This window comes from Calidris pugnax, unplaced genomic scaffold (genome assembly GCF_001431845.1).
Source record: "Calidris pugnax isolate Ruff unplaced genomic scaffold, ASM143184v1 scaffold349, whole genome shotgun sequence".
In the NCBI taxonomy this organism is placed as follows: Eukaryota; Metazoa; Chordata; class Aves; order Charadriiformes; family Scolopacidae; genus Calidris; species Calidris pugnax.
Window position 1 is genome coordinate 521562 of NW_015091088.1, and position 27955 is coordinate 549516.

Here is a 27955-nt window from a genome sequence, read left to right on the forward strand (position 1 = left end):
CTTCCCCAAAAATCTCCTAGCTGGCTCCTTATTCCAGGCAGCCCTTCTTTCAGAGTATGGCAAAAATCAGACCCTTGATACAAAAGAGGTCTTTTCAGTGGTTCCCAGCGACAGGACAAAGGGCACCAGGCACAAACTGGAACACAGGAAATTCCATCTGAACATAAGAAAAAATTGCTTTACTTTGAGGGTGCCAGTGCACTGGAACTGGCTGCCCAGAAAGGGTGTGGAGTCTTCTTCTCTGGAGATATTCCAAACCCACTTGGATGCATTCCTGTGTGACCTGCTCTAGGTGAAGCTGCTTTGCTAGGGGCTTTGGACTAGATGATCTCCAAAGGTCCCTTCCAACCCCTGCCATTCTGTGATCTGTGAAGAGCCAGTTCAGGTCCTCCTCCAAAATCAGGGTCTCCATGCTTCCTGCCCTTTCCCTTTTGTTTAAAAACAAAACTCCATGACAGCATACTCTTTCTTAACTTCTTTCTCAGAAAATGCCTTGCTTTTTTCTTAGAGGCTCCCCTTTCCCAAACAAATTTAGCCTGAGGAAAAACCACCAGCACAAATATGTCAGTCTGAACAGGTCAAGTTTCTGAAAAGGTTGGTAACCAAGAAGAGATCACCTGACCAGGCAGCACAGAGCACAGACCTGAGTTTTGTAACATCAGAACGCTGCAACTATTTACTGCTTAATTGTATCGAACATTTATATGTTTAGATGATTTAGCCAGGACCCCTTTGCCTCCTGATTGACTTTGGGGAGTGCAACGTATCCTACCTTAAAGCTCTTTAAAACTTCTTGTGTATTTTTGGGCTGGGAGTAAGGCTTGGGTGTCAGCATAGGCACAGCCTTGGAGACAACACTTTTGCTGGGAGACGTACGGCCCGTCGAACCGCTGGGCTCTAGTTCAGCGGTGGGAACAATGGTTGCTTCGATGGTGGCAGTGAATTTTGGAGCAGGCAGCGACTGTTGCCTTAAGTATCTCAGAGGATTTGGGTCTTTCAGTGGGGAATTTGGCTCCACCGAATGGCTTCTTTCCAGAATTTTTGGCATCTGCAGACGCTCAAGGACAGCTTCACTGATAGTGAATCTTTCGATGTACTGCTGGAGGATGCTCTCAGCCTCCTCCTGCGACTTCGCATTCTTGTACGCCTCGTGAAGCTCCCGCTCTCTTCTCTCTCTGTCATGGGAGACAACAGAAAAGAGATCATTGGATTGAAATTAACACTGGGAATCACTCCTATTTCCTCTGCTCCATCAACATCCTTCCCTCTCCCGCATCCCAGGCCTGCAGGCATGGCTGCCCACAGTCACCCATCACCTACGGAGCACACAGCATTTTCAGACATGCCTCTGCACTGCAGAAAAGAAACTTACTTCTCTTCCACAATTTCTCGGTAGGTTTTGATGCTTTTTCTGCGCTCATTTGTTCCGTCTCCAGACAATAACCTCTCCATTTTCTTTCTCTCGGCTTCTTTTTTTATTAAATCCTGTGAAGCGCTCCTTCGACGACTCTTCCACCGAGCCAGGTCCTGCGAGAGAAGGAAGGCACCTGAATGCAGAGTTGCAAATAGCTAAAAACTGGCCACAGACACCAAGGTTTGCAACATTTGCTCCTGCCTGTGGGTCAGGCTCCCATTACCAGCAGGCAGCAGTTTATTTTAAAGAGAAGAGGAGATTATATCATAAAATGAAGACATTGCCTGACTGATTTTCCTCCTAACAGCAGGATCCAGTAGGGATTTCATAGGTCCACTGGTGTATTTTCTTTTTGGCTTTGTAGTGCTGCAGAAGTATGCCGGGTAATAACACCAGGAAATCTGGCCTAAAAGGACCAGTTGGGGCACTCATTTTCACTTGGGCCAACATGAGGCATTAGAGACAAAACCAGATTCCCCAGGAAGATAAGCAGAAAAGTCACATTTGGTGAAGAATTTTAATAGCTAGATGTGTGGGAGACAGGAGTTCACTGGAGGAAGGGATGTCGTTTCACCATGAATTACAGTCGCACTGAGAGTCTGCCATGGAGAGCTGATAGTCCCATACTTTGCCCATGCTATCAGCCAACTATGTGCAACCATGGTTGACCCATGGGGGTTTTTTTAACAGAAAAATCCAGTGCAGCATCCAAACTTAAATTCTTCCTCATGGACTAAAGTGGCTCATACCTGGTTGGCATGAGACACAAGAGAGCAAAAAGCCTATGGTTTGTCTCCAGCTATATAGATCATAGAATGGTTTGGGTTGGAAGGGACCTTAAAGATCATCTAGTTCCAACCCCCCTGCCATAGGCAACCTTCCACTAGACCAGGTTGCTCCATCCAACCTGGTCTTGAAGACTTCCAGGGATGGGGCACCTGCAACTTCACTGGGCAACCTGTTCCAGTGTCTCACCACCAAGATATGTCCTTGTTGAAGCAATGATCTTACTCTTTTTCGAAGAAGCCTATCCAAAATTGTCCAGAAGATCCACTAATTCTAGTTCTTTACCTTTCCTGCAAAACCAGCCTGACACTAAACTAGAGAGCCACAGGAGATGTGTTACGGCACCTATGTCTAGCACCCTGCTTGGGCTATGAATCCACAAGTTCAGGAGAGTGCAGAGACAAGATATTTTTCACAGTAAAAGCATCACAGTGAAAAATTTTTCTAAGTCATAAAATTTCTCTGCAATCAATCAGTAAAGGAACAAAATTTTACATGGAAAAAATAACCTCTGCAGAACTTCTGTAAAGAAAAATAACTTCCTAGGAAACTGCAGGGGCACATTTGTCATTAACTTTACAACATCAGGAGATTAGTATACAGATTATATTTCATGCACTCTAACAAATTCTGCGTTTAATAAAAACCAGAGATTCTGTACACATACTCAATTCAAAGGCTATTTCATTTATCACGTGGTTTTCCAGATATTTTAATTGCATTTTTATTGGTAAACAACAGAAGGTACTGCAAGCATAACTTATTTTATTAAAACCAGGAACAAACCTTGTCACTTTTAATTTAGTTTAAAACCACAAATTATTGACGTTACACTCAAGGGAATGCTCATTAAAGTATTTCTTCACATGACCTACATATATCAGTCTATAATCCCCTTCTTGAAACATAGGCCTTTCATTTTCCTCAGTTACTAATTATTCTCACTGAAGTACCAAAGCATTTCTTTATTCAGCTACTCCCACTACTGCCTATTGTTTGGAAATTAGTTTTTCATTAGCAAATTTCATAACATAAGCCCTCCTCCTCTTTTTGCAATTAAAAACCAGACATGTTTATCTTTTCCAGCTCTGATGCTTTAGAATAACAATAATAAAAAAGCGCAATGAAACTGTTAATTGTTGGCAAATTTACAGCATGGGCACATAAAAAATATGGGACCGTGAATGCGGTGTCGCCTCCATAAAGCCCTCTGAATGCCAAGGACATTCCAGTAAGGGCATTTTTAGTACCTCTTCAGAAATTTTAGTTCAGAGTAGAAGGTGCCGAGGGCCTGGAAATCCTACACACTTTAGCACAGAGGATTTTCCAATTCAACAGCAAAGAGTTCTCAAACCTCTCAAATGTCTTCGGACTCATTCTTATCTCTGCTGGGAAATTATGGCTTCCCACACATACAGACCTCTCAGCTGAAGGTCTTCACTGTTCTATTACAAAAAGTTATTTCTTAGTGGTATAAACTGTTCTTTTTTGGACTTTTCCTTGAATTTTCTACCAAAAACCTCTCTGAAACGTTCCACAGATGCTGTCCCCTTATAATGGGAAATGACTGTACTAGCTGCTTGAAGAGACGTGTTTTAATTAATAAATATGTCCAAAATTCTTCATTTAAAAACAGACTTTAAGAATTAACAGGATTGACACTAAAACTCCTGATACTAACTTACCTGCAAATCATCCTTTTCTGTCCTTGCTCATTTGCTGAAGGTAATGGCAAGTGCCAGGCTGGGTTAAAAAACACATTGAGGCCAAGAGGGTTTGGAAAGGGCTTGTAACCCAAGCAGGGTACAGCTAACTTGAAGGGTAATTTGTTTGCTTAGACAAAATGAAAAATATTAGTATTTGCTGTATCTATCCAAATTTATTAAAGCCAAGTCCAACCTATTTATTCACTGTCCTGTTCAGTTTTGTATTTTGTCACTTCGGGCACTTACTATTTAGAGAAGTTAGAGAAGTGACGAGTTAGAAACTGTTCTGCTTCCATTTTTACCTAACCACAGTTTAATTACATTTTTTAAAAAAGCAAATTAGCTGTTGCACATGCAGAGGCACCGGAAGACCTCGGTATTCTGCAATTTACATCAAATTATGAATGTCTATGCTTTTAGCAACAATCCATTAGGGGGCAGGGGAGGCAATATAGTGCTGCTAATTATTTCAGCAGCAGAGAGCAACTGTCGATTTAGCAGGTTGTACTTTGTTGCCAAGCTAGTTGGCCTCAACGCCAGCAGTGCAGACGATGTTGTGGCATACTCACGTCTTGCCATCTGGTCTCGTCCTCTTTCAGCTGGTTGTGTACGTTCTGCAGCTTCTCATGGCGAGCTTTGCTGTGGGGCTGAGTCACAGCTTCTTCTTCACTTCTCATGTCAAACATGCTCATGCTCCTGAACCAAGGGGGAAAGAAGAAGCGGTGCAAGCGTTATTCAGAGGCTCGCATTCCTTCAGCTTGGTAGAGCTAAAGCCACATGAGGGTGCTACAGCAGAATCAGACACCACACCATTACCAAGCTCCCAAAAGCAGCAGTCCCCCAGAAGGCCCAGTGAGCATCCCTATGGCTCCCACACAGTACTTCAGGCATTATACTCCTCAACTGTCTCTTGTTTTTGTTAGCTGACTGCAACTTTGCCTCTCACTAAGAAGCACTGCTAACGTTACACCTCTGTCAATAGCTCTTATTAAAAGCATTCTATTCGAAGCAGAGTTCAGAACATTTTACTTTCTGAAGATTTGTTTCCCAGTGAGCTTTCAAGACCCCTCCGATTAACAGTGCAGACAAAAGTTTCCATTTTAGCGTAAAACAAGAGAAGCTTGAGTAGTAGATTAGGGGCAGCACGTCTGGCTAAATGCTATTGCTACAAAACCAGGGAGAGCCTGCCCAGAGAAGTACCCACAGTGCAAACAGCATGGTACTTCCTCCTCTCCCCTCCCTGCCTCGAAGAAATTCAATGCTATCAGCACCAACTTATTAATAAGCTAACCTAAGAAGGCAAAGCTGACATTCAGGACAAAACAGTTTCTTTCTACACGTTCTATTTCTGTCCCTGACCTTTGGAAAGTTAAAGGAAAAAAAGGTCACGGTTTGATATTATACATCCATTCATATTCTATAAAGATCTTCACACGAAGATAATGTACTTACTACTCCCCCCTATTACCTATTATTAGTAAAACATGACCTCAGTTGTGCCATTAAAAGCAAAAAAAAAAAAAAAGCGCCATGCAGTTCCACATGAGTGATTTCACAGCAGTCTTCAAATGGTCATCTGTAGCTTTAGGTGAACCAACTAGCAGGGGAAGGAGAAGCACCCAAGGAAGATAAGATTGTAAGCAACTGTGTCCACAGTAATCAAAGTGAACAGACACGGAAAGCTGTGCGTGTATATATTTAGCCAACATTTGTATTCAGGCAAGCAAAGATGGGAATGACCCACTCTCAAGGGAAAACTGCAAGGTCTGGATGGGAAAGGACATGCTCAGATCCCATCCTGTCAGCAGGTATTTCCTCAGAAATGAAGGACAGAATACACATGCTATTGCCTTTAAGCATGAACAGCAAGGTTAGCATAATACTGTGCTTCACCCCTTCAACACTGTTGAGGGGTACACTAACTTGGGTTTTTCTGTGGGTGGTTTAAGGGTTGCATGACTGGATTGGAGCACTCCTGAACAACAGAACCTAAAGACGTGGCAAATTTTGTTGTTTGTAAAATAAAGGCATACCACCTACTAAGGAATATTTAAATATCAGTCGTATTTTCCAGACTGATGAGATAGGTTGGGAGATGCATAACTTGTAATAAAGTCACCTTTAAAGGGTTTATTCCAGTTTAAGAGCTTTTGAAAGTCACACTAAGAAAACCCTTTACTGTTAAGTCTTTGCCACCTTGTGCCTACTGGGTCAAACTGGTTGTGTCGCTCCTTTCTTGTACCCTTCTCTCGGGTCAGCAAATTTTTCATTCACATACAGTAGAAGAAAACAGAAGACCTGAAATGGTGGTAACTGGTTCTAGCAGAGTGCACAAGTACTCGCCCTCTGCCATTTGGGATAGGAAAATAAAAATGCTTTCTACCAGGAGCCCCCTGATGTCCTAATGAAAGGCTAGTATTTATTCCCTGCCTTCCTTCACTCGGGTCTCCCAGGGTGGCCAGAAACAGCAAAACCAAAGGGTTTATCCCTATTAAAAATGCAACAAAAAAGTTACTCTGGAAAAGGCTTCAGCCTAGGCCGGGAATCAAACTATACACTACAACCCCACATGCACCTTGTACTCTGGTTGTCACCTTCTGCTGCTGGGCCTTCACTGCTATGGATAAGCAACCAGGTAGGCTCAAACATCAACTCTGCAAATGTATCTTCCCAAGAGAGGAACCTGAGGAACTCACGTGTCAAAGCACCGTGCTCTGCTCTGACCAACATGTAGTAACTGTTAAGGAGAACCACCTACTTTCCTGAACACATGGATGAGGCCAACTGAAAGGTCTACATCAATTTCTCTGCCTGAGAAGTTCATCCTTAGAAAAGGATCAAATGGGCCAAAACTCTGAGCTTCTGCCAAAAGACACTTTCACTATGAGTCCCACATCATTTCGTCCTATTTCTTTCTTAGGTAAACTACAAATGGCCCAGCCCATCACTGATACCTGCATAATCAGAACTAGATTTATTCCTTCTTTCAACCATGCGCTGGGCCAGCAGGCACACAGCACACAAGCAGACGGCGGAGACCTAACTCTACTGAATTCACGTTCAGGAGTTTTCTGCCATTAGCAAAGCTCTGGGGATTGCATCCAAACTCTAACTGGAAGCAAGAGGCCCTTCTGCTGACCAGCGTACCAGACCTGCTGTTATAAAAAAGATCTGTGAAAAAACACTGTGCAGATTAAACAGCATATTTTGGAGGGTTAGATCTTTGGGATGATGTGATTTTTAAGTCGTGCTACTTTATTCTCACAAATTACAGTTGTTCTTGTCAGTGAAATCATGTAGCAATTGTTTTTTATTTTAAACAGGTCTGAACAAGCGCTGAATAAAAAAAGTCCTCAAGGACTCAAGTGTTCAGACTATTTAATTTGAAAGTGAGAAACATGGTTAAAAACTTTTTTTTCCGAGAATATTAAAAATCCTTATGCAAGGCATTTATTATGTGGCTACATTACCATTTTACAGTCATACTAAGTCTTAAGAAACCCCAATAAAATATAAAAAACGACAGGCTGGCTAAAGAATCGGACTCCAGTAAACAAATACTCAAAAAATATCAACTCGCTATTATTTGCTTGCCAGGCTTAAAGTGTAAAGCATAAGCCTAAACTCACACTGGACTGTCATGCCACTGCCAGAATTCAGCCCCGTGTATTCGGGAGATGGGAATGGGGTGGATCAACAGTGACACACTAAGTGTTGCCTCTTCTGGACCTTGACACAGACCAGGGATGACGACAATATCTGGGGCTTCCTGACCAGTAAAGGGAACTTTATCAGTCTAACAAAGGAATTTCTAGTTCTGCTGCTGGAATAAAAAGACCCTACTCTAAGACCGAATTCAAGCTACAAAGTTTTCAAAGGAGACTTGACAAACATCTTGGAAGCATTTTAAATGTCAGATCAATTTATTTTTCCTACTTGAGAGCCAAATGTTATTAGATTCTTTGTAAGTATTCTGTCTTCAGAAGGGAAAACACAACCTTACGTTTATAAGAACTTAAAAGGCAGTTTAGGAAAATAGTTGCTCTTTAAAACTGTGGCACATCTGGAAAGGATGACAATGAGGGCTGAACTTTTATTGGTTTGCTTTCTAAACCAAAATCAGAATCAATGTAGAATAAACAATATGATTTATTCATCTTTGCTATTCTCACATTATACAACCAAACCCACTGCAACACCTCTTTGAAGGCATCTCCGTGTACCTTCTCTCATGTTTGCATTTAATAGACACGCAAAAAACGTGGGAAAACAATTGAACAAATCAATCAGATAGGTAGGCTTTCTGAAATGGCAGGGAAGTCCCCATTGTGAAGTACAACACTTCTGTGTTGTTATGCTGTTTTTATCTCATGTCTTCATTTGCTTGAACAGATTTCTGCTGCTTGAAAGTGATCACATTTACTCTGTGGTGAGAGGACACAGGTTTTGCTTAGCATAAAGGTATTACACGTCTTGTAAAGAATATTCAGTCCATGATTCTAACCTTTATCATTAGAGGAAAGTGTGAAAAATTATATATGAGTCCCTGTATATATTTGTTATTTAAAAAAAACCCTCTGTGCTGTTTCTATTTTGTAATAGAGACAGGGAAGGTCATGAGCATTTCTGTGAACAGAAGGACATTAAGGACATTATTATGTGGGTAGTTCCCAACTATTTCTTTGCTTCTAAATGCCTGCACTTTGTAGGAATAGCTAATACTTTAACGGAGCTTTCTAAATAACACTGCATACTATTCTGAACTACAGTTTATATGCATACACACACAATTAACATATGTTTGAGTGCAATAAATGTCACAGTCCTACTCCTTCTGCCAAAAGTAAAGCATCGAGGTAAAGAGCTTAAAAAAATGTTTACTACATTAAATTAAATCCAACCTAGAAGGGATTCAAAAGACAATAAAGAACAGCTAAAGATGTATTTTCCTGGTAATTATTCTGAAGATCACAATGGATTTTATTTTACTTTGGGATTTTCTTTCTTGTTCCTGTATAGGTAATACTTAATATTTTTCCTCAACACCCAGTCCAAATTCAACCCAACTCTCTTTACCTGTAGCTGATTAGAGGCAATAGAAATTCAGAAGAAAAACAAAAGAAAAGAAAAATAAAGAGGAAACAATACTTTAAGCAACAGCTGGACATTAGTGTTACATTCAGTTTTGATGGGCTTTTATATAAAATTATTTTTAGCTGCAATGTAAGCCATATTGCATTCCATTTTTCAGTGCTTTTCTGAAAAATTTATTTGCTGAAACACTGCAAAATAATAATAAGGCATCAACTGCATTTTAAATTAGTAGAAAGACGGGAAAGCATGCAGTGTAAGTTGTTTAAAATAGAATCTTGTGCACACAAGACAACTTACTCTGCGTCATCAGACACAGCAGTTCTGGGGCCGAATCTACAAGACCAAATATAAAATTAGCGCGTTGATAAATACATTAACAACTGGACCCATAGAATTTGGGTAACTGTCACTTGAACATCCAACCTGTACTAGTAAAGCTGACCAACAATTAATCATACTGTTCAGTGATTATGTGTTCAGAAATCAAGACTTACCTAATCATCTGGAGGCCAAACTAGGTAAGAACACCATCCATCCCTCCCAGACCCCATAACTAATGCCCCCATTATAAAAACCTGCTGAAGTATACCCAAAATTGGTGTCGAAAATAGTTACTGAAAATAGACAATATATTAACATTTACATTGAAGTGCCACACATGCGATGAATGGAGACAAAACTTAACAGTTACATTCCACAGCAGTGCTCAGAATCACCATAACTGAAGCACGGAAGAGGCAAATATTATAGTCAGAAAGTGCCACAGGATTCCTCCACCCCACTTTTTTTTTTTTTCCTGTTGTTGTCAGGGTGAGGGGTTTGGGGTGAGGGGAGTGTAGTTGAAAAAAGGTACTGGTAATACACAAGTCAGTGTCATTCACCACAGTGAGAGTTTTGTTTAGAGCCATGCAGACCACATATTTGTATCTGGGATTTATCATAAAAGAACAAGAAGAACAAAAGTCAACACTGCAACATTTTCAAATCATGGAGAAGCAAGATACGTATCTCTAAAAAAGCAGAGTCCAGTTGAAACTCTGCTCTTCACAAACCTTTTTTGCAATTCAATACATATAACATCATCAAGTATTTCCTTTCAATTAGCTGTCATTTCAATATTTCAAAAGAAAATGCGTCACACAACTATTCTGTTTGTTTCTAAGAAGTGCATTACTGACATACAATATTTTAGTCTGGACTGAAAACACACCAGGCAATGCACAATCTGAATTTTGAAGTGCGCACACAGGGTCGTACAAGCTGCGTGATTCACACCACAGAGAGCTCACGTTTGCAGATGCTCATCCTTGGATGGCAAAGTCTCCAGTTCGCTTTCCTCAGGAACCTCCTGAAGCTTAGACGTTTGACCAAGGTGTACTTCGTTAAGGCTACCTTCATCCACTTGGGCAGTACAAATAGTCTCATCTTGTCCTGCAGGAGGGAGATTGCATTTTTCCTGCCCTTGCTGCTCTTCTTGTGGAGGTTGTGTTACAGGTTTTCCAGAGCTATTAATGCAGACTTGTGGACATTTTTCAGGCCTGAGTGAGCCAAAGGCAGCAGTGCAAAGAGACGCATTAAGCAACATTTGAAAAATCACATAGACATAATGAAAAGAATAACTGAAGTTAATAAAAACCACCTCCACAACCCCAAGTAGCTGATAGGTGACAAGCTAAGTGAGGTAGGTACATGGAACAATTTTAATAGAGTTAAATGCTTGTACTTCCATTCCTCTAAGTCAGAAACACAAACTGTCCTGGGCAACGCCAAAGATTAAAGTATTAAGTATATATTTTAACTAAGCTATTCTAATAAAGGTCTTCTCAGGACCAAACCACTGTTTGGTTCTATGGCAAATGACAGTTTTTCTTCTCCTGGCTGAGCTGTACACTAAGTTTTTCATCTGTGTATACTCAGGCACATGCTTATCTTTCTCTTCATGTACTTTGAAGAGGTTGATGAGTAAGAACCTTTCCACTCCCACTTGCATGTGGCTCAACCAGCCAACAATAACGCTGTTCAAAGGCTTCCCCACATGCCTCATGCACCTGAAGAAAGGTGTTTAGAAAAGCACCGAGCACTATCAGGAAGGATCTCAGGATCTCCAGACTTCCTGCTTGGAAGTCACTGGCACCAGATAAGCCACAGACAAGCATCTAACCTATCATTACCCAGCACCTCTATTTCCGGCTGAAAACATTTCTAACGATGAGCTCATATTTAACGAGAAACCTCTGGAAATATAATACAATCTTGCTACGCATATCCATTTCCTCATGCTATTAGAATTTTGCATCTGGTAGAGCTCTGCTCCGAGTCTTTACAGGGCTCTACCAAAAGGGCCAGAAACCCTGCATTGCCACCTTCTGAGCAGAAAGAGTTGGCACAGAATTGAGGAAAAGTATGGAAGAAACTGCTGCCGGGCCAACGGCAGCTCTTCCAGATAAGAGATCTTGACAATCAGCCCACAGGGCCAGTTGCAAGAGAAAGAGAGAAGCACAACTTTCTTACCTCGTAGTTTTCTTCTCAAGTTCTCTAGCTGTGCCCTGCTTATCCTGCTGCTTTGAAAATGGCATGGGAAGGAACTGCTTAACACTGGGCCCAGGCTGTTTTAGGAAAGCTCCAGTTCTTCTGGCCAACATGTCATCCCTTTGTGGGTCTGGCAATTTCACTTTTTCTGTTCCACCGCTCTGCTGCTGAGGGATTTCAAGCTGTTCTTGGCCCTCTTCTCGTGTGACAGTACTGCTCAGAGAGACAAGTGACACTATTCCATGATAAGGCTCACTTGTGCAGCCCAAAGGCAAGCGGCTGCTCAGGCAACGTGCGGTACTGTTACTCAAAACACAGCTGCAGAGGGATGGAAAACTAGGCATCTGTAGCTACAGCACAGGGAGTGAGAGCAAGAGGAAACTATCTTGAATGCCACTTATATAGGTGACACGTTAGAAGTCGAGGATTGCACAAAAAAAAAACGTATGCGAGGCATTATTCACTTAGAAGCTGGCATAAAAGTCTGGACACAGCACCATGGATTGCAACAGAAATCCCCCCAAAAGATGAAAGACTGTTTTCATGCTGGACAGCAATTAACAACTGAAGTACTTAAATATTATGAAAGAAAACAGACTGTTTTATGTTCATAGGATACATTCTTGTAAGTAATTTCATAAAACAGAACACATGCCATGATGAATGAGTAAAACACATCTTTAAAGGCCGTGTGAAAAATGGAACAACACTGCTGACTGATCCAAGCTAACACCACACACAAACCAGGCATGAAGCTCAGAGGGATCTGCTTCTGTTCTCTGACCTTTCAGCTTCCCATGGAGTCTTCAAATCCTTCTCACGAGCTACTGCCTCCCCTTGCCGCTGCTGCAGCAGATGAGGAGCTACTGACAGAGGAGGACAATGTATGGGAACGGGGCTAGTAGTACGCCTCTGAAAAGTTCCCATCCTTCTAACCAACATATCATCTCTTTCAACATCTGGTAAATGCCCGTCACATTCTTCCTTGGTGCTTTCTTCCTGTTTCTTCAAACCACACAGAGTTTGTTTCTCAGAGATGATGCCAAAAGCTGGGACAGGTGATGGCATTCTCCTGCAAGAGTCATCTGTACCTGACTTGGTTACCTCACTAGCGATGAGATTGAGAAGAGGGGTGAGATAGACAGAACATTCTCAGGTCAAATGAAAGGTAAGAAAAGGAGTCCTCCAACTCAGTTCGCAAATGTTTTATGGACACGCAAACTTAACTGAATGAACTGCTTGCTAAAAGCATTCATTAAAAAATTCTTGCTACAGCCACAGACTAAGCAATTAAGGACAAGCCAAAGAAATGTAAGCTCTGTTAATATGTTAACTTCCCAGAGCTGTAATTCTTCTCTAGATAAATGCCAGAAACACAGAGCACCAAATACGCCCTGGTTTCAGCACTGCATCTTCAAAAAGAAAGTAAATCCATTAGGTCTGAAGAAGGCATTTTTTGAACACCAGTAAGGCCAGCGAGCTGAACAACAAATTCCTAATGTGCTGAAAGCAGGCAGAGCAAAGCCACTGGAATTCAAGAGGCAGAAAAAGCTTGAACAGCAGCTCAGGCTCTGAGATACCAGTGATTCCACCGCCCATCAGAAATTTTGGGGCAAGCTCTAAGAAGAGCTTTGCACAGCGCTGTTTTGCGTAACCCTAAATACGTTAAGATACTGTGAAGGCATCAGATGACTTCTGAACACGGCCGCGCGCGTAAACAGCTCTCAGGTCTAGGCAGCAGTCCACCCTCATGCAGATCAGCATCTGGCAAGAACAGGTCTCATTTCCAGCTCAGCAGCACTTCCTAAGCCACACCAAATACCTGGACTCATTCTGTGGCTTAGATACTTCATCACTGTGTTCAGCAAACCCCAGACTGTCAACAGTGGTTGAAGGAGAGCTCTCAACATCAGGGTGACTTTCCACACCGTCTTTCTTGTTTTCCTCTTCCGTTCGACTCCTGGATGAAACTCTGCCGACAACAAGCTTGTCCCATTTCTGTTGATCAATCTCAGTTACTGGCCCAAAATGCACAAACTTCTGCTTGGGGCTACCAGCCTTTTTGTTTGCTCTTGCTCTGCGGACAGCAAAATCATCATGGGCTGCTGCCTTCACCGTGATTTCAGCTGGTGGCATTGTGTCACTGGGACATTTGGAATCTTCTTCACTAGTCAGAATGAGGAATAAAAGAATCCCCCCAACATGAGACCCCAGAATAAAGCAAATTAAATACTCCTAAGGTTTAGAAGGGGTTTTATTTTAAAATCCAAGGACACAGGTACCAACAGCTATGGTACACTGAGGCCCAAATGACAGATAAAATCCAAAGATACTGCAGACCTGTTGGGGAAACTCTGGGATGGCATCCATGGAAGCTCTTCCTTAGGGGAAGAAATGTAGCATACGGCCCATTCCAGACTCAGTTCTTCACCCTAACAAAGCCATGGTTCCCTTATCTGCTCACATAGACCTGGGTCAGGCATTACATGGGACCACACAAGCACCAGCCCACCCATCACGGGGGGCCTTCAGTGGCATGAGAGCACTAGCAAGGGCAATTCACTTCTCCTAAACCAAGGGGACTGAATCTTGATTCTAATAAATTGCCTCAAAAGCAATGAAGAGACTCCTAATATCTTTGAGATGAGAGAGTAATTGAATTTTGATGGTTTCTATTAGAACTAAAATTACATACACTAACCACATTGCTAGAAGAACGCCTGAACAGATGGCTACCTTTAATGGGAAAATGGCATGCACCTAAACAGGAAAGCTAGAAGTTGTTATCCTTTCCTACTGGAGTCACAAATCACCTGCATACATTATAGCCCACCTCTACGGGGAAAAAGCTTAGAATAACTTAGAAACCCCTGCTGCACCGACAAACAGTGCTGGTGTATTTACTCAGCACGAGAGTACAACACCATGCAGATGTATTAGCTCAGGTCTCCAAAGCAGTATAGCCACATTCATGCAAAGAGATGCTGATCCTCACTTCATAGCCCCAAGGTGTAACCCCCCAAGCCCTGAAGATCGCTTGGTTAGCAGCGGCACAGTGCTCTCGAGTTAGTGGTGCCACATGGAGCTTTGCACCATTCAACTCAGAGCAGCTTCAAAGTGGATTGATCCACAAGATGAGTCCTTTCTGATGTGACACGAAGTGTTCACCAGAGGAGTGACTGAGAAACTACTATAGTGCTTTAAATGACGGACACACTTTCATTTCGTGATAGACAGCATCCCTGTACAGATTTTGGACTCCTGGAAATTTAAATAGGTAAGGACTGGTTGTCATCAAAGCATTCTTCAAGTTTAAAACCCCAAGCACACACAGTGGATCGTGACATTCTAAACATGCTCCCTAGCATGGCAATCCTGTCCACAGGCAGAAACCGTACCTGGGCTCCCCTGACAGTTTCAATCTTTTCCAGGTCTCCAGATCTGCTTTTGTTATAGAGGCATTCACAAAAGCCACATCTTCTTGTGGCTCAGGAAGAGTAATTTGAGATTTCTGCTTCGCCAAATCATTTCTCTCAGTATCAGGCACTTTCAACTGCTGTTCCTTCTCCGACTCAGTCTTCTCACTTTGCAGAAGTGGGTTCTCCTTGCTTGTCACTATTTGCCTTGCTGATGCCATGTGCACCCGTCTTTTTCTAATTTAATGCACATTCCAGTTCAGCAAGAAAAGATTTTTCAAGGGAGCAAAGATAAATCAGCGTCAATAGAAGAGGTTCAGAGCATGAGAAGATAAAACAGAATTTATAAGATTAGTTTTAAATTAATTTTAGGAAGTAAACACAGAATGAATCATTTGAAGTTGAAACCCCTCATTTATGTTACCCTGCTCATGCACTATTGAGATCACTTTATCACGACTCCTATTCCTAGCTCAAGCAAGAAAAATCTTTATTACTGTATTAAGCATTTTCTCTTAAATAGTTACAAATATCTCATTTTCATGTTATTAGCAAAGTGAATTGAAGTTTTGCTTGCAAACACACTGCAGAATTTCTTTGATCTTAGAGTCATGTCAATAGCATTACAATATTAAAATTCAGTTATGTGTTCCTCAGATACCCTGCCAAACTAGTCATTAGAAAATGTTAATATAATCAAATTACCAGTAGCTGAAAGGCACATTTTGCATTATTGAAAACAGCTACTAGATATTAAGAGAAGTTTTTGGAAAGTATCAGTTATTACAGTCAAGGACCACCATAATGTGTATTTTAGTGGTTTTATCTGGGATCACTTCTCCTTGCACAAACAAAACAAATATACTTGTTTCATGAAGAAGGTCTATGCCTAGCAGATACTTGTGTTCAACACATTCTTAAAGGTCTGCACCAAAGATTTTCTAGGCTGAAACCTTATAACTCATGCTCCATTTCTGAAAATAATGCTGTGTAAAAAACATTAGGACTATGTGCAACACAACTTGTTGCAGTATAGCAGGCGTATGCACTCAATGTCTTAACTAAAGACCCATCCAAGTCCACGTTTTATGCAGGGTATTAATAGGGTGTTAGATGAAACAAATGCATCCAAAAATATGCACCGAAAATACTCAGCAAAAGAGCCGAGATGAAAACCATGCCTTCTAAGTTTATTCTCCACTACTCATGAACTGCCTTATGAGTGTAGATAACAAAAGTGTCTAATCTTCATGTTATTTACACTCGCAGCCAATTTAAGCTCCTGGTCCTGATACTCTAACAAAAAATTACAGCTGGTAATCTACATCTTTTTTTTTTTTTTCTGTTCACTTTTATCATAAGCATTTGCATTTACTTTACCCTGAAAATTTTTTGTAGCCAAGACAGCTTTAGTTCTACACAGCAATAAGCCACGTGAAATTAAGCATTGTAATAGAAAGAAAAAGACCATGGATGCACACCTTGCATGTTCCCGCTTTTCCGTCTGCAATGGCTTTTTAACATCTTCAAGTTTACCTTTATCTTTACTTGTATAGGGTCCAATCAAAAAGGAGTTAAAAGGAACTATGTGTTTGGGTTGATTCATTCTGGCTCTCCGGGTGGCAAAGTCATCCTTTTCTAAATCGGGAACTCTGCTGGCTGCTTCATCTTCCGAACCAGAATCCTTCCCTTGATAATGCTTCATGAAGGGGTTGTCCTTGCGAAGGATGATGTCTGGGGTGTTGTCTTCACACGTTGGCTTTTTACTGACGCAGAGCAAAATTAAATAAAGCTCTTGATGCACCAGGGGAGGAGGGGGCAGCGGCAACACTCATCTCCAGGTCATAAACCAAGCACAGTTAATCAAATACGCTCCAGGCTGCTGTTAGATTAGTCAAAGCCTTGTTATAAATAACACTTATCATATACAAGTAACAAATCCACAAGGACTTCACACAGAAAATCAGCATGTTGGATTTTCACTTATTTTAGCTATAGCCAGAAGAACCAGTAAGAACCAGTTTAACATACTACATGCAGTGAATGTTGTTCTGTAAATGGCAGTATTAAACTTCTTGAACACTTCAAACAAATAAAGAGATTTGATGCAAATACCTGATCCCTGGCCAACATCGCTGAATCCTGAAATACCAGATATTTGGCACTTTTTCTTCTCAATGGCTCCATTTTTTTTTTTTTTTTTAAGACCTGAGTAATCACTGAGGGTGTTTGCCCTAATATTCTTAACTGCTTTCCTTCTCACACACATCCACACTTGGTTCTTTCCCTAACTAACCTTCCCTTTCCCCCAGCATAAGCCCTCTCTGCCAATGCTGACACATAGCACCTATGACAGCACCAGTTTGCCAATGGTACTGGTGTGCTGGAACACACTGCCACCTGCCTTGGTCAGAAACAAGACTGGTATCAACACAGCCTTGTTGTTACTGAAGATTACAACAATAGAGACCCTTGACAGCTGGTACCTAGAATAATTAAGCTTATTTTAGCTTGTAACAGTCAATACTCTTAAGCACACTGAAAAGACAGCTGGCAAGAGCTACATGACTCTCCCCTATAAAAATCAAACCATTATTTATTGATATTTTAGAAAGCTGGATATCAAGTAGTAGACTGTTCCAGACAGTATTTTTGTAGGGTGCAAATGTCTCGCATTTCCTCTTTCATATAGCACACCTTCCTACACAAAGGGAAAAAGGAGGCATCACAAAGGATTAAACAGAGTGACATTAAGAAAGCAAATCTAAATGGCTCAGAGGTTGCTTTGAGCTTCTCATCTACAAAAGAAAACAGTAGTGCTATAATTAGCTGCTTTTTAAAAACCTTTTAAAGCCCTGCAAGCCCACTATATACAGCACTTGTTTTACAAATTTTACTGCCCTTTCAAAGTACTGCTCAAACAAAATTGCCGGAGAAAGTTATGGGGAAGCCATAAACCATCCCTGACGGGTCAGCCCAGCCCAGGCCTCGGAGGACAGAGGAACAAGATGAAACCACCTGCCTTCACCTTAAGCCACAACGCAGAGGACCCCCTCCCCTAGCCACATGGAGAGCACGCTCTCAAATTAGCCAAAGGCTTTGCAGTGCTCCACCTTTCCAACTCTCCATCAGCAAGTATTGTCCTATCCCTTAGCTTCCACTCATAGCAACAATTTCTACTCTTTCTTCCCTAAAATAACATGGTAAGAAGTTTACTAAGGATGTTGTCTCTTGTACACACAAAAATCAACAAGCCTACAAGGTCATCCTCAGGTTCAAATTTCACCCCTGGACAGGCATATTGCATCACTCAGTTCTAAATCACAGGTTGTCAATACACTAGTATAATTTGCCCAAATCCAATTTGTTTTGTAAACCTGCAATACAGTAAGTTCAAGATGAGCAGAGAAAGAGTCCAATTTTCCATTGATGGTTTCCTAAGACATCTTTTGTTTCCCTAGTACAAGAAAAATATACTGATCCAAAGTAGATGCAGTGTCTTAACTGTTTTCCTTTGTGCCTAAAGCGTTATCTAAAAGTCACACGCACCACACTGGAACTTTTTCTCTCAAATAAGCCAGAGCAAATATGATTAACTTCACTTTTTTAATCAGACTTTACTACTGGTACCATTACCCTTTTTTGAAATCTAACAATTTGGAAATAATTTTCAGAACCCTGTACATAAAGGGGATCCCATAATACTGCATTAAATCTTCTTTACAGTTACTTCTTAAATGAAAATCAGTAAGATGAGTTAGGTTGGGGATATTGTTTTATGCTTTTAGTTTTTAAGAGCTATGTATAACAAAATGACTATTCAGTAAAAACTACTAGATTTTTCAGCCTCAGGTCCACCGCTGCTATTGAAGTTTGAGAATATCAAATGTAGCATTTGAGAAGGGTGGTTTTGGCAACAGAAAATACAGAGTTATAATATTCAAAAGAATAATGATGAGTCATTGTAATGAATAACCGAAGAACTTACAGCTTTCAGTATTTACCTACACTTCAGCTATCAGTTTCTAGGTTAAGAATATTTTCCATTCATTTACATTTTATTTTTAATGGGATCAGAGACTAGCTGTGACATTTTGGGGTCTCCTGAATCAGTTTGTGACTGTCTGAAAAGTACCTTTTAAGGCCACTTCACTATAGAGATAATGAAGACTGTAGATTTCAAGCTTGCAGTGGACCAGAATTCCCTGGAGATTTGGAAATTGCTCTTGTATACCCAGCCTTAGACCTTCCAGAAACACCACACAGGTCCATGCTGGTATAGTAGGTGCTTCTAAAGTGTCAGATCATGAGTGGTTTCCACTCCCTGAAGCACAATCTCGTACAGGTTTGTGTAGCCTTCTATTGCATTTCAGAACAACGAAAGGGTTTTACACACTTACGAATTGTCAAGATAAGAGCCTATGTCCCTTTGCAATGAACATGCCAATAATTCTTCATTTGCTCACATTTCTCTCTTACCCTCCCCCTCTCTGTCACTTAGTAGAACAGACTTAATTCTCCTCCTTTTTTTAGGGAGTCTCCATGAACATGATTGTTATCTTTCAGATACAATAGCATAAATAAAAGACAGATGCAGACAACAAGCAAGCAAGGAGGGTCACATACCAATAAAATAACATGCTATAAAGACACAATATACTCCTTTTGGAAGGGGCAATGCTTTCTGGCATGCATTTGTATAGCATCTAGTTCAATGAAGTCCTTTCCTAGAACATGCTACAGTAATGGAGATAAGTACTTAGATTCCAAGCAAAAGATGCATTTGCATACAAGTTCAAATCCTTCCTGTGCCGGAACCAGAAAGGTCCCCAACTGAGTTTCAACTTTAGGAACAATTAGATGCCTTGTAGAACTCAAAGTCACAGTGGGTGTCCTCCAGAGGTCAAAATGTTGAGAGGAAACAGCCTGTAAACAACTGAGAGCAAGTGGAAGACAACTGACAACCTCAGGTGAAAAAAAAAGGAGAGGCTGGCACCATAAGAAGCTGAGGGGTAAGAGGGGCGAAAGAAAAAAAATAAAATCAGAATACAGAAGCAGGAGGGACTGAGAACTGCTCAATGCCATTAGTGCACAGAAACTTGAATTTGATGCCAAGAAGAGGAGAGAGAAAGTTGATAGGTTCAAAGAACAGGGAATGAGAACGAGACATTAAGAGAGATTAGCAAATGCTCCCCTGTATCCTAAAGTGTCACTACTGAACTATTCCCTTCTCCTCATCCACTATTCTTCCACTTACACACACAAATAATTTTCCTTACAGACCTCTGACCCAAGTGCCTTTTCTGCTGTCTTCCTACAATGCCAAGCAGCAGGCTCCTACTTCACTAGGGTGAAGCTTGGGTTACAAAGCTCTGCTCTTTGACCCTCAGCTGGGGCAGAAAATCAGCAGCACCTCCTTCTTCCAGCAGCAAAATTCCAGCAGTTGCTTCTGCTGTGAGCAAGGCGGGAAAAATGGTTTGTTATTTATGTTCCCTTCTCCTTTAGCCCTGTCAGGACAACAGATTGCCCAAGGAAAGGACTTCATGCTACAGAACCACACATTCGATTCACGTGTGTTTCTTCTGTGGAGATCAATCCAGCAGATCAAGCACAGGGTTGGAAAAGGAACCCTCAGATAACATGGTGAGCATCCCCCAAATGCAAAGGCAAACAATGCTACTTGTTGTGCTAAACACAATGCTAAACACAAGCTATTACTACGCTTTACTACATATTATTACATTACTAATATTAATTCTACAGCCTTGGACTCAGAACAGGATTAGTATCAAACTAGAACTGGTAGTATCCTACTGGTTTATGGGTTCCTGATCAACTAGCAAACTAACTCAGCCTGAAGGACTAATTTATGACTGATAGTTCCTCTTCACTAGTATTTGGCTTTGTTAAAAAGTATCCCATTACCACACAAAATCACTGTTTCATTACAGATTGACAACAGTGCTTCACTAGTATTTGGCTTTGTTAAAAAGTATCCCATTACCACACAAAATCACTGTTTCATTACAGATTGACAACAGTGAAGCAAACCTGAAAAGAGGACATATGGCAGCATATATACTGTGACTGTTTTAACTGCATATGGCCACATCTGTGTATGGCCACAGACAAGCTTCCCCGTGCTGATAAACAAACTGTATCACATGTGAGCTGTGCTTTTTGCCACAACACTTCATAGCCCAGACTGTAAACCAGCATCTGCTAAAGTACTCACTTTGCTCCACAATCCAAAATAAAATGTTTTAGATGGGAGGACACTCGGATGTGACTTGGACACTTTTAGATGGGAGAACACTACTCTTCAGCCAAGCCATTTTGATCATTTATTAGAGCCTAGTCTTCTAATGCGTTGGTTAAAATCTCTGTTTTTGGGGCCATCCCCATGAGAAAGAGATTTTTCATGAGGATCCAATATCAGATTGAAGCAAACCTGAAAAGAGGACATATGGCAGCATATATACTGTGACTGTTTTAACTGCATATGGCCACATCTGTGTATGGCCACAGACAAGCTTCCCCGTGCTGATAAACAAACTGTATCACATGTGAGCTGTGCTTTTTGCCACAACACTTCATAGCCCAGACTGTAAACCAGCATCTGCTAAAGTACTCACTTTGCTCCACAATCCAAAATAAAATGTTTTAGATGGGAGGACACTCGGATGTGACTTGGACACTTTTAGATGGGAGAACACTACTCTTCAGCCAAGCCATTTTGATCATTTATTAGAGCCTAGTCTTCTAATGCGTTGGTTAAAATCTCTGTTTTTGGGGCCATCCCCATGAGAAAGAGATTTTTCATGAGGATCCAATATCAGATGATGGAAAGGCATGGGCAGCGAGCCTAGCCATCATTCAGCTCTTGAGTTAAAGAACAGGAAATAACCAAATTGAACAACATCCAAAAATAAATAACACACAGGTAATAAGTGAATAACTACTGATACTCCATGCCAAAGTCAGTCAAATTACAATTGCTGAACTATGCCTCCATGCTTTAACTGGTACATGTGTTAACAAGCACTGTACTTTTATACTTCCTGCCATTAAAAATAAAGGCATTGGTTATTAACACAGCTAAAAATATTAAACCCATAAAAAGCGTGGTGCAGTAAACTAAACCATCCCACCGCCAAGAAGTGAGTTTCTGAAACTTTTGCCTAAACAAGGCACTTTTAATGTACATTTATATGTATTTTTTATTAAATGCAAGAAAGCTTTAGGTGGGAGGTGACAAGTAGCCTGTGTAGAACTTTTCTTGGAGTTTGTTTACACGATGCTGTCAGACGATGCAATTTCTCCACACAAATGCAGTTAGCATCATACAACTCTGCAATCCACAGCTGCCACATCAAACGCCTTTTCAGACCAAGACCTTCCCTAGCAGTGGTGAGTGTTTAGCAGACCGGGTTTTTGTTAGGAGAAGTGAAATCACAGCGGACTGAGGGAAACCCACACTTCAGGCAATCCTAGAAATGTGAAGCGTGCACCATTTCCCACACCGTTGGGCTAACCTGCCGTAGCGCTGGGCTGCTGACATGACCTTAATGCCAGCTTGTTCCAGTCTTCTGAGCTTCCTGATCTCTTCTGCGTCTTTCCCCTTGGGTGCTGGTGTTTCTTTTGCACTACATGAAGGAGACTGGTCTACGGAGTTTCCTTCATTTTGATTCAAACCTACTTGATTTTCAAGGGAGCTTTCCTCAGGAGCCATGGAGCCCACTTCCTCCTTCTCACACAGTCCTGATGTTTCATTCTGTTCCTCTTCTATGGTTTCAGGGTGGGGTTTGCTATTGAATTATACAAGGTGGTTTAAGGTATGTCACACCTGAAATATATACACTTATTTACTAGAGACACATTTGGTTGATATTGAGACGCCGAAGGATATTCTGATGAATGATCCAGGAAGATAATTATGCTTTTTAATGGAAGTTGCCTCTTAGGCCAAATCAAGTGACGTATCAGTTGACAAAACTAGCATGCAGAAACACAGTCACGGCTATATAAACGGTACTGGTGTATAACACAAATAAATTGATTTTTAAAAACATAGCAAAAATATAACCTATTTTGATTGGATACATCAAACGTTACTTATAAGTGTCATTTGTCAGTAAGTAACTGTCTTGAGAGTTTCGACGGATCATCCAGAACATTTTTGTCCAGCTCTGGTTTTGAGTCAACATGCACGGTATTTGTATTAACCAACATCTTGTGAAACGCAAACTATACACTGCACTGTATGGTAAACAATAACAACATCAAGGCAATGATTTTTCACTCATTGCTCTTCTACAACCACCTTACAAGCTATACACTGCATTGTATAGTAAACAATAACAACATCAAGGCAATGATTTTTCACTCATTGCTCTTCTACAACCACCTTTGCCAATTGCTACCAACAATATATCAGCACCATCTCAGCAAGAGATTTACTACAGCAACATTCGCTTCATACCTCTTCTGAAAAGAACAAAAGTTAGGCACCATGTTAAAACACCATCGCTGAGGAAGGGAGTAGTTGGCCAGGCAGGTCTTACCTGAAAGGTCTGTCTCCTAGTGGTGAAGTTGCTGTGCTCCAGCTCTTTCGGTACTCTTCTCGTTCAGCTTTCTTTTTCCGAAGCGGAGCGGGTACATAGAAAGTCTGATTACTCTTGTTTGGGAGGTACTGGTTAAAAGGCACAGCTGATTTAGGTTCACCGTGTGAGGTCCTCCTCGCCAACATATCATCTTTTTTCACATCTGGCATCTTTCTGTGTGGCAGGTCAGTTTCTGAGTCACTTCCTCTCCCTAGTGAGGAAGAAGAAAAAAAAAAAATCCCACTTCTTTTCACTTCCATCCAGGTTTTTGGATTTTTTTGTTTCTTTGGGGTTTTTGGTTTGTTTTTTTAAATTCTAAATCAGAGAAGACAGCACAAAAAATTACATGTAGCATGTGAACACCAAAAAATGAAGCCACTTTTACCTGCATTTATATTTTAAAATCAGTCACTGAAGGTAGTAGCCATATTATATACACAGGCAGTAAACAGGTTGTTCCATCAACCCTTATTTTCTACCCCTGAAAAAAACCACCTTCAGTCATAGGTCACAGGAATCTGTGGGTGTTTCTACAGACACATACTAAAGGGCATTTTGAACGCAGACAGCTTCAGCTTTGATCAAAATCTAAGAGTAAGCATCAGCTACTATAAATCAGAAGACTCAGATGGTCTCTCTCCAGTCTCACCAGTTGCCTGGTCAATCAGTCCAGCACACTGCAAAACAGAGGAAGAGACTTGATCCTCAATGGAAAAGGGCAAGGAGAGAAGGAAGGGATCTCAGGATTTAGAGGTTAGATCAGTACAGCAAAGACTGAAGAATACTTGTTGGGAAAGAAAAGAAATAAGGTGAGTGAGAAAAATTAAGAGTTACATAGAAAAAGATGGGAGATAAAGAGAACTGAGTGACTACTTTATTCTGTTCAAATGACTGAAGCTTCCTGATACTTACAACCCATTAAAAAAAATAAACTTATTCACAGAAACTCAGGCAAGACTTTTCCAACTTGAAAACAAAACTCCCCAATGGCAGGACAAATACCTTAATGACCATTTGCAATGGAACTGCCCTCATAGGCCTTTTGGAAGGGCTTCATAGATATTCACAAGATTCCCTGCACCATCATGAGCCTTTTAAAGTAATTGACCAAGAAGTTACGTAAATAGTTCTCTCCCAGCAGTGTAACATCACCACAGGCTCGGGCTTGAAGAATGAAAGGGAGCACATTCAGCCATTTCTCCCACCATTTCCTCCCAGCTTTGGATCTCTCTGTCCCTTGGTCCCTTTGCAACACTTGCCTACGCAATAGCTGTTCCCCTCTCTGGGGTGAGGGGAAGCCACCCAGGTTGTGTCCTCTTGCTAATTCACCATGCTAGTAAATTACTGGCTAATTCACTGAGCTACCTAATGAACAACTGAAAACAATGAAGTCATAAAAATCGCAAGTAGCTTGTGGATAATTCAAAGTGAGGGGAGGAAAAGAGGTCTAAATATGCTAGGAATGTTATTTGCAAAGAGCTTTTGCAGCAGATTGAGTTATTCAATGTTTGATTGGAGAGAGATGAAGAAGAGTGAAAGGGAACAGTAAGAAAAGACAAGACACAATGGAAATGAGCTAGTTAGACAAAAATCACGTTGCACTTTTTGCCAGTAATCTTTTGCTTGAACAATTTTGGTTAAGAGCACATGATAGCAAGGACCATGATTGGTAACCTGAGTCTATGTCTAAACAAAAGGGGAGACATGACCACAGAACCGTAGGTGTCTGAGGACAACTGAGGTTTGAAGAGCTGTAATATCATTAGACTTAGCAGTGCCACAGAGGAGCTAAAAGAAAATTAAAAGATCCCTTACTGTTCTTTGCTATTCTGTTTGCTCTTGACTTTGTTCTGGTGTTTATTTTTGTATCACATGAAAACCAGTCTTGAACTGGCAGACAGAAATGCTGGAATAGATAACCACAGCAGCACAGGGATTAGAACAGATTCCTCTCCCTCATTACTGATGTGCCTTCCAGCATCCCCAAGTTGAATACTTCAAAGACAAACAGCTTCTTTAATTATTCATATTTTACGCGTGAAATTATTTTCAGCTTAAATTTGAAAAAAAAAAAAAAAAAAAAAAAAAGCAGCACTTGAAGCCAAAGCACCAACTGGAAGATGAAGCTGTGCTCTACATTTATAATCTTAACTTTGTTGTTCTGTATTTCCCAGTAGGAGAAGCAGCAGCCAGTTTCCACAACCTGTAACAAGCAGTTATACACCCCAGACACGCACAGAGCCTTCATACAGGGATCCATGCACAACTGTCGGCCAAGCAGGGGATTTAATTCATTCTGGAGAATATTAGCAACCCTACAGGCAGGTCAGTCTGAAATTCCCCCGTGTTTTAAACAAACCATTTTGCTCTACCACTGGTTTTGTTTGCTTTTTGCCAAGGGACAGGGTCCGCATAGGACACCAGAGCAGTTCCTAAACAGTGGAGCTAATCACAGATGACATTTGTGAAGGTAGTACTACTTACTGTTTCCACCTAAAGTAATCATCACCTTAGGATCACCTACGTGATCTCCATTCATTCATTTTTTTTTCTGGAACTGGAAGGAATTACAGCTTTATTTGGCTATCATTTTATTGGGTTTGTAAAGCTTCGATCTGAACGGAGAGAGAAGTAATGCAAGAAGAATCTTTTCCTCCATCCAACTTTATGTAAACATTATTTCTCTCAGACACTACACGCAGCTGAGTGAAACACTGGCCTGCTGGGGCCACAGGACGAGGTTCGAAAGGAAAGAGGTCAGCCAAGCTACGCCTCACCTGCAGCTCTTGGAGGAGACAGCTGTGAAGTTATGGCAGGAGCAAGCAGGGAAAATGGGACACATTAGAAAGGGCCGTCTGGACAAGTCAAACGTGTGCACACACCATCTGCATGTACCATGGGTCTGGATACAGTTAAAGACTCATTTATTTTTTTAAGAACAAGCTTTGTGTGTTTGCATCTTATTCTGTGTTATGGACTCAAGAATGTGACAAGACAGTACGTCTTAGCTGTGGCAAATAAACAACCACATAACCTTACCAAAATCTGCTAATACAGCAGAAGTTGATAAGAAGCAGCTACAGGACATATGTAACTGGCTGCCCACCAGTTCCAAGTAGACAGGGACACTGGACACTCCTTGAGCACTCAGGACGGAGCAACACATCTTGATTAGGACATGTGAGGTGTCCCTGCTTGCCAACACCACACTCCTGTCTCATATGGGGAGGCAGAAAAATCTTTTATGTGGAGACTGTGCAGTGTTCAGTGTCTGAGGGGGCATGAGGCTGTTTCAGGGAATCAAACCCAGTAGCTGGTTCTGGACGGTCAACCAGCAACAGCCCCAATTCCATTCAAAACAGCAGAACAGATCTTAGCCCTGCTTTCCCCGCGGCTCTTTCGTAATTCAACTTCAATACCAGCTCTCCCTGCCAGCTTTTCAGTTTTAAGGAGTTCCCCATCACCTCAGGAAATCTCTCATGTGTCCGGTTATGATTAGCACCAGTTTCTTTCACACTGCCAAAATGATGGTATGAACATCTGGTTTCTACCAAAAAGTCTTTCTGGCCTTCCTTTTTTTTTTATTCAATAAATAACATTACTAAGGAGAAGTGATTCATGTGTGGAACGTAACTTCATCTGATGATGAAGTCTGACTGATTCATCCGTTCATTGGGAATGTAACTGCTCAGGGGGAGCCTCAATCAAGCATCCTTTTGAACCAGAACCTTGCTCACAACAGGTAGGTAACCTAAGTGCATGCTCCACACCAGCCCCTAGCAAATCCTTCCTCATCCAGCTTGCTCTGTTTGCAAGCCCCTAGAACCCTCTGGAGAAAGAGAAGAAAGGCAGAGAAGCAGCACCCCTTCTGTAAGCCTAGAGCAGCATGTCCTCACTCAAAGGTGTACAAACATGGCCACAGCTCTCATGCTGGGAGCTATTAATTTACCCAATTTTCTAAATACCACAAAAAAAAAAAAAGGCATTTGGTAAGATGTTGTACATCAGACTTCAAAACTCTGTCAGGTATCAGACACCGCCAAGATATTTCTACGTCATCTATCTGCCATGGGTTTACTTAGGCAGCACTTTATTCAGTTCAATATTTCCCTTGTTCCTGCCTTTTTATTTCTTGCTCCAGCCTAGTTTATAAGTTAAAATGAGTCTGCATAACATCCCCTTACACCGTAACCCAGAAAAGCACTCTCCCCATCGTAAAATTACACTGGAATGATGTAACTCATTTTCCAACGCTACGCTACCCTGACCGAGACAGACTTCAAGTTGTTGGCAAAATCATCTAAACCTCGGGCAGCACAAATCAGCATTCACAGAGAAGTTCCCCCACCGGATTAGCACGATCCAGAGGCTGCGTCCTGCTTCCCAATGGCCCATTCGCTCCCCAAA

The 27955-nt window shown here is 41.3% G+C and overlaps 1 protein-coding gene across 4 annotated transcripts in view; it reads right to left on the reverse strand.

Annotated features, from left to right (window-relative positions):
* Positions 1-27955, reverse strand: part of LIMCH1 (LIM and calponin homology domains 1) — a 186883-nt gene that overhangs the window by 35793 nt on the left and 123135 nt on the right. Inside the window, exons 8-19 of one of the 4 annotated variants that reach the window (XM_014957814.1) lie at positions 23510-23759; positions 22481-22753; positions 16427-16711; positions 14928-15182; positions 13352-13696; positions 12314-12637; positions 11512-11742; positions 10290-10538; positions 9298-9333; positions 4476-4602; positions 1373-1527; positions 773-1175 (exon numbers count right to left, since the gene is read on the reverse strand). In XM_014957814.1, the coding sequence (XP_014813300.1) occupies positions 773-1175; positions 1373-1527; positions 4476-4602; positions 9298-9333; positions 10290-10538; positions 11512-11742; positions 12314-12637; positions 13352-13696; positions 14928-15182; positions 16427-16711; positions 22481-22753; positions 23510-23759 (2933 nt within the window). The remainder of the gene's footprint in view (positions 1-772; positions 1176-1372; positions 1528-4475; positions 4603-9297; positions 9334-10289; positions 10539-11511; positions 11743-12313; positions 12638-13351; positions 13697-14927; positions 15183-16426; positions 16712-22480; positions 22754-23509; positions 23760-27955) is intronic. The other 3 variants (XM_014957816.1, XM_014957817.1, XM_014957818.1) reach the window with 3 other exon arrangements.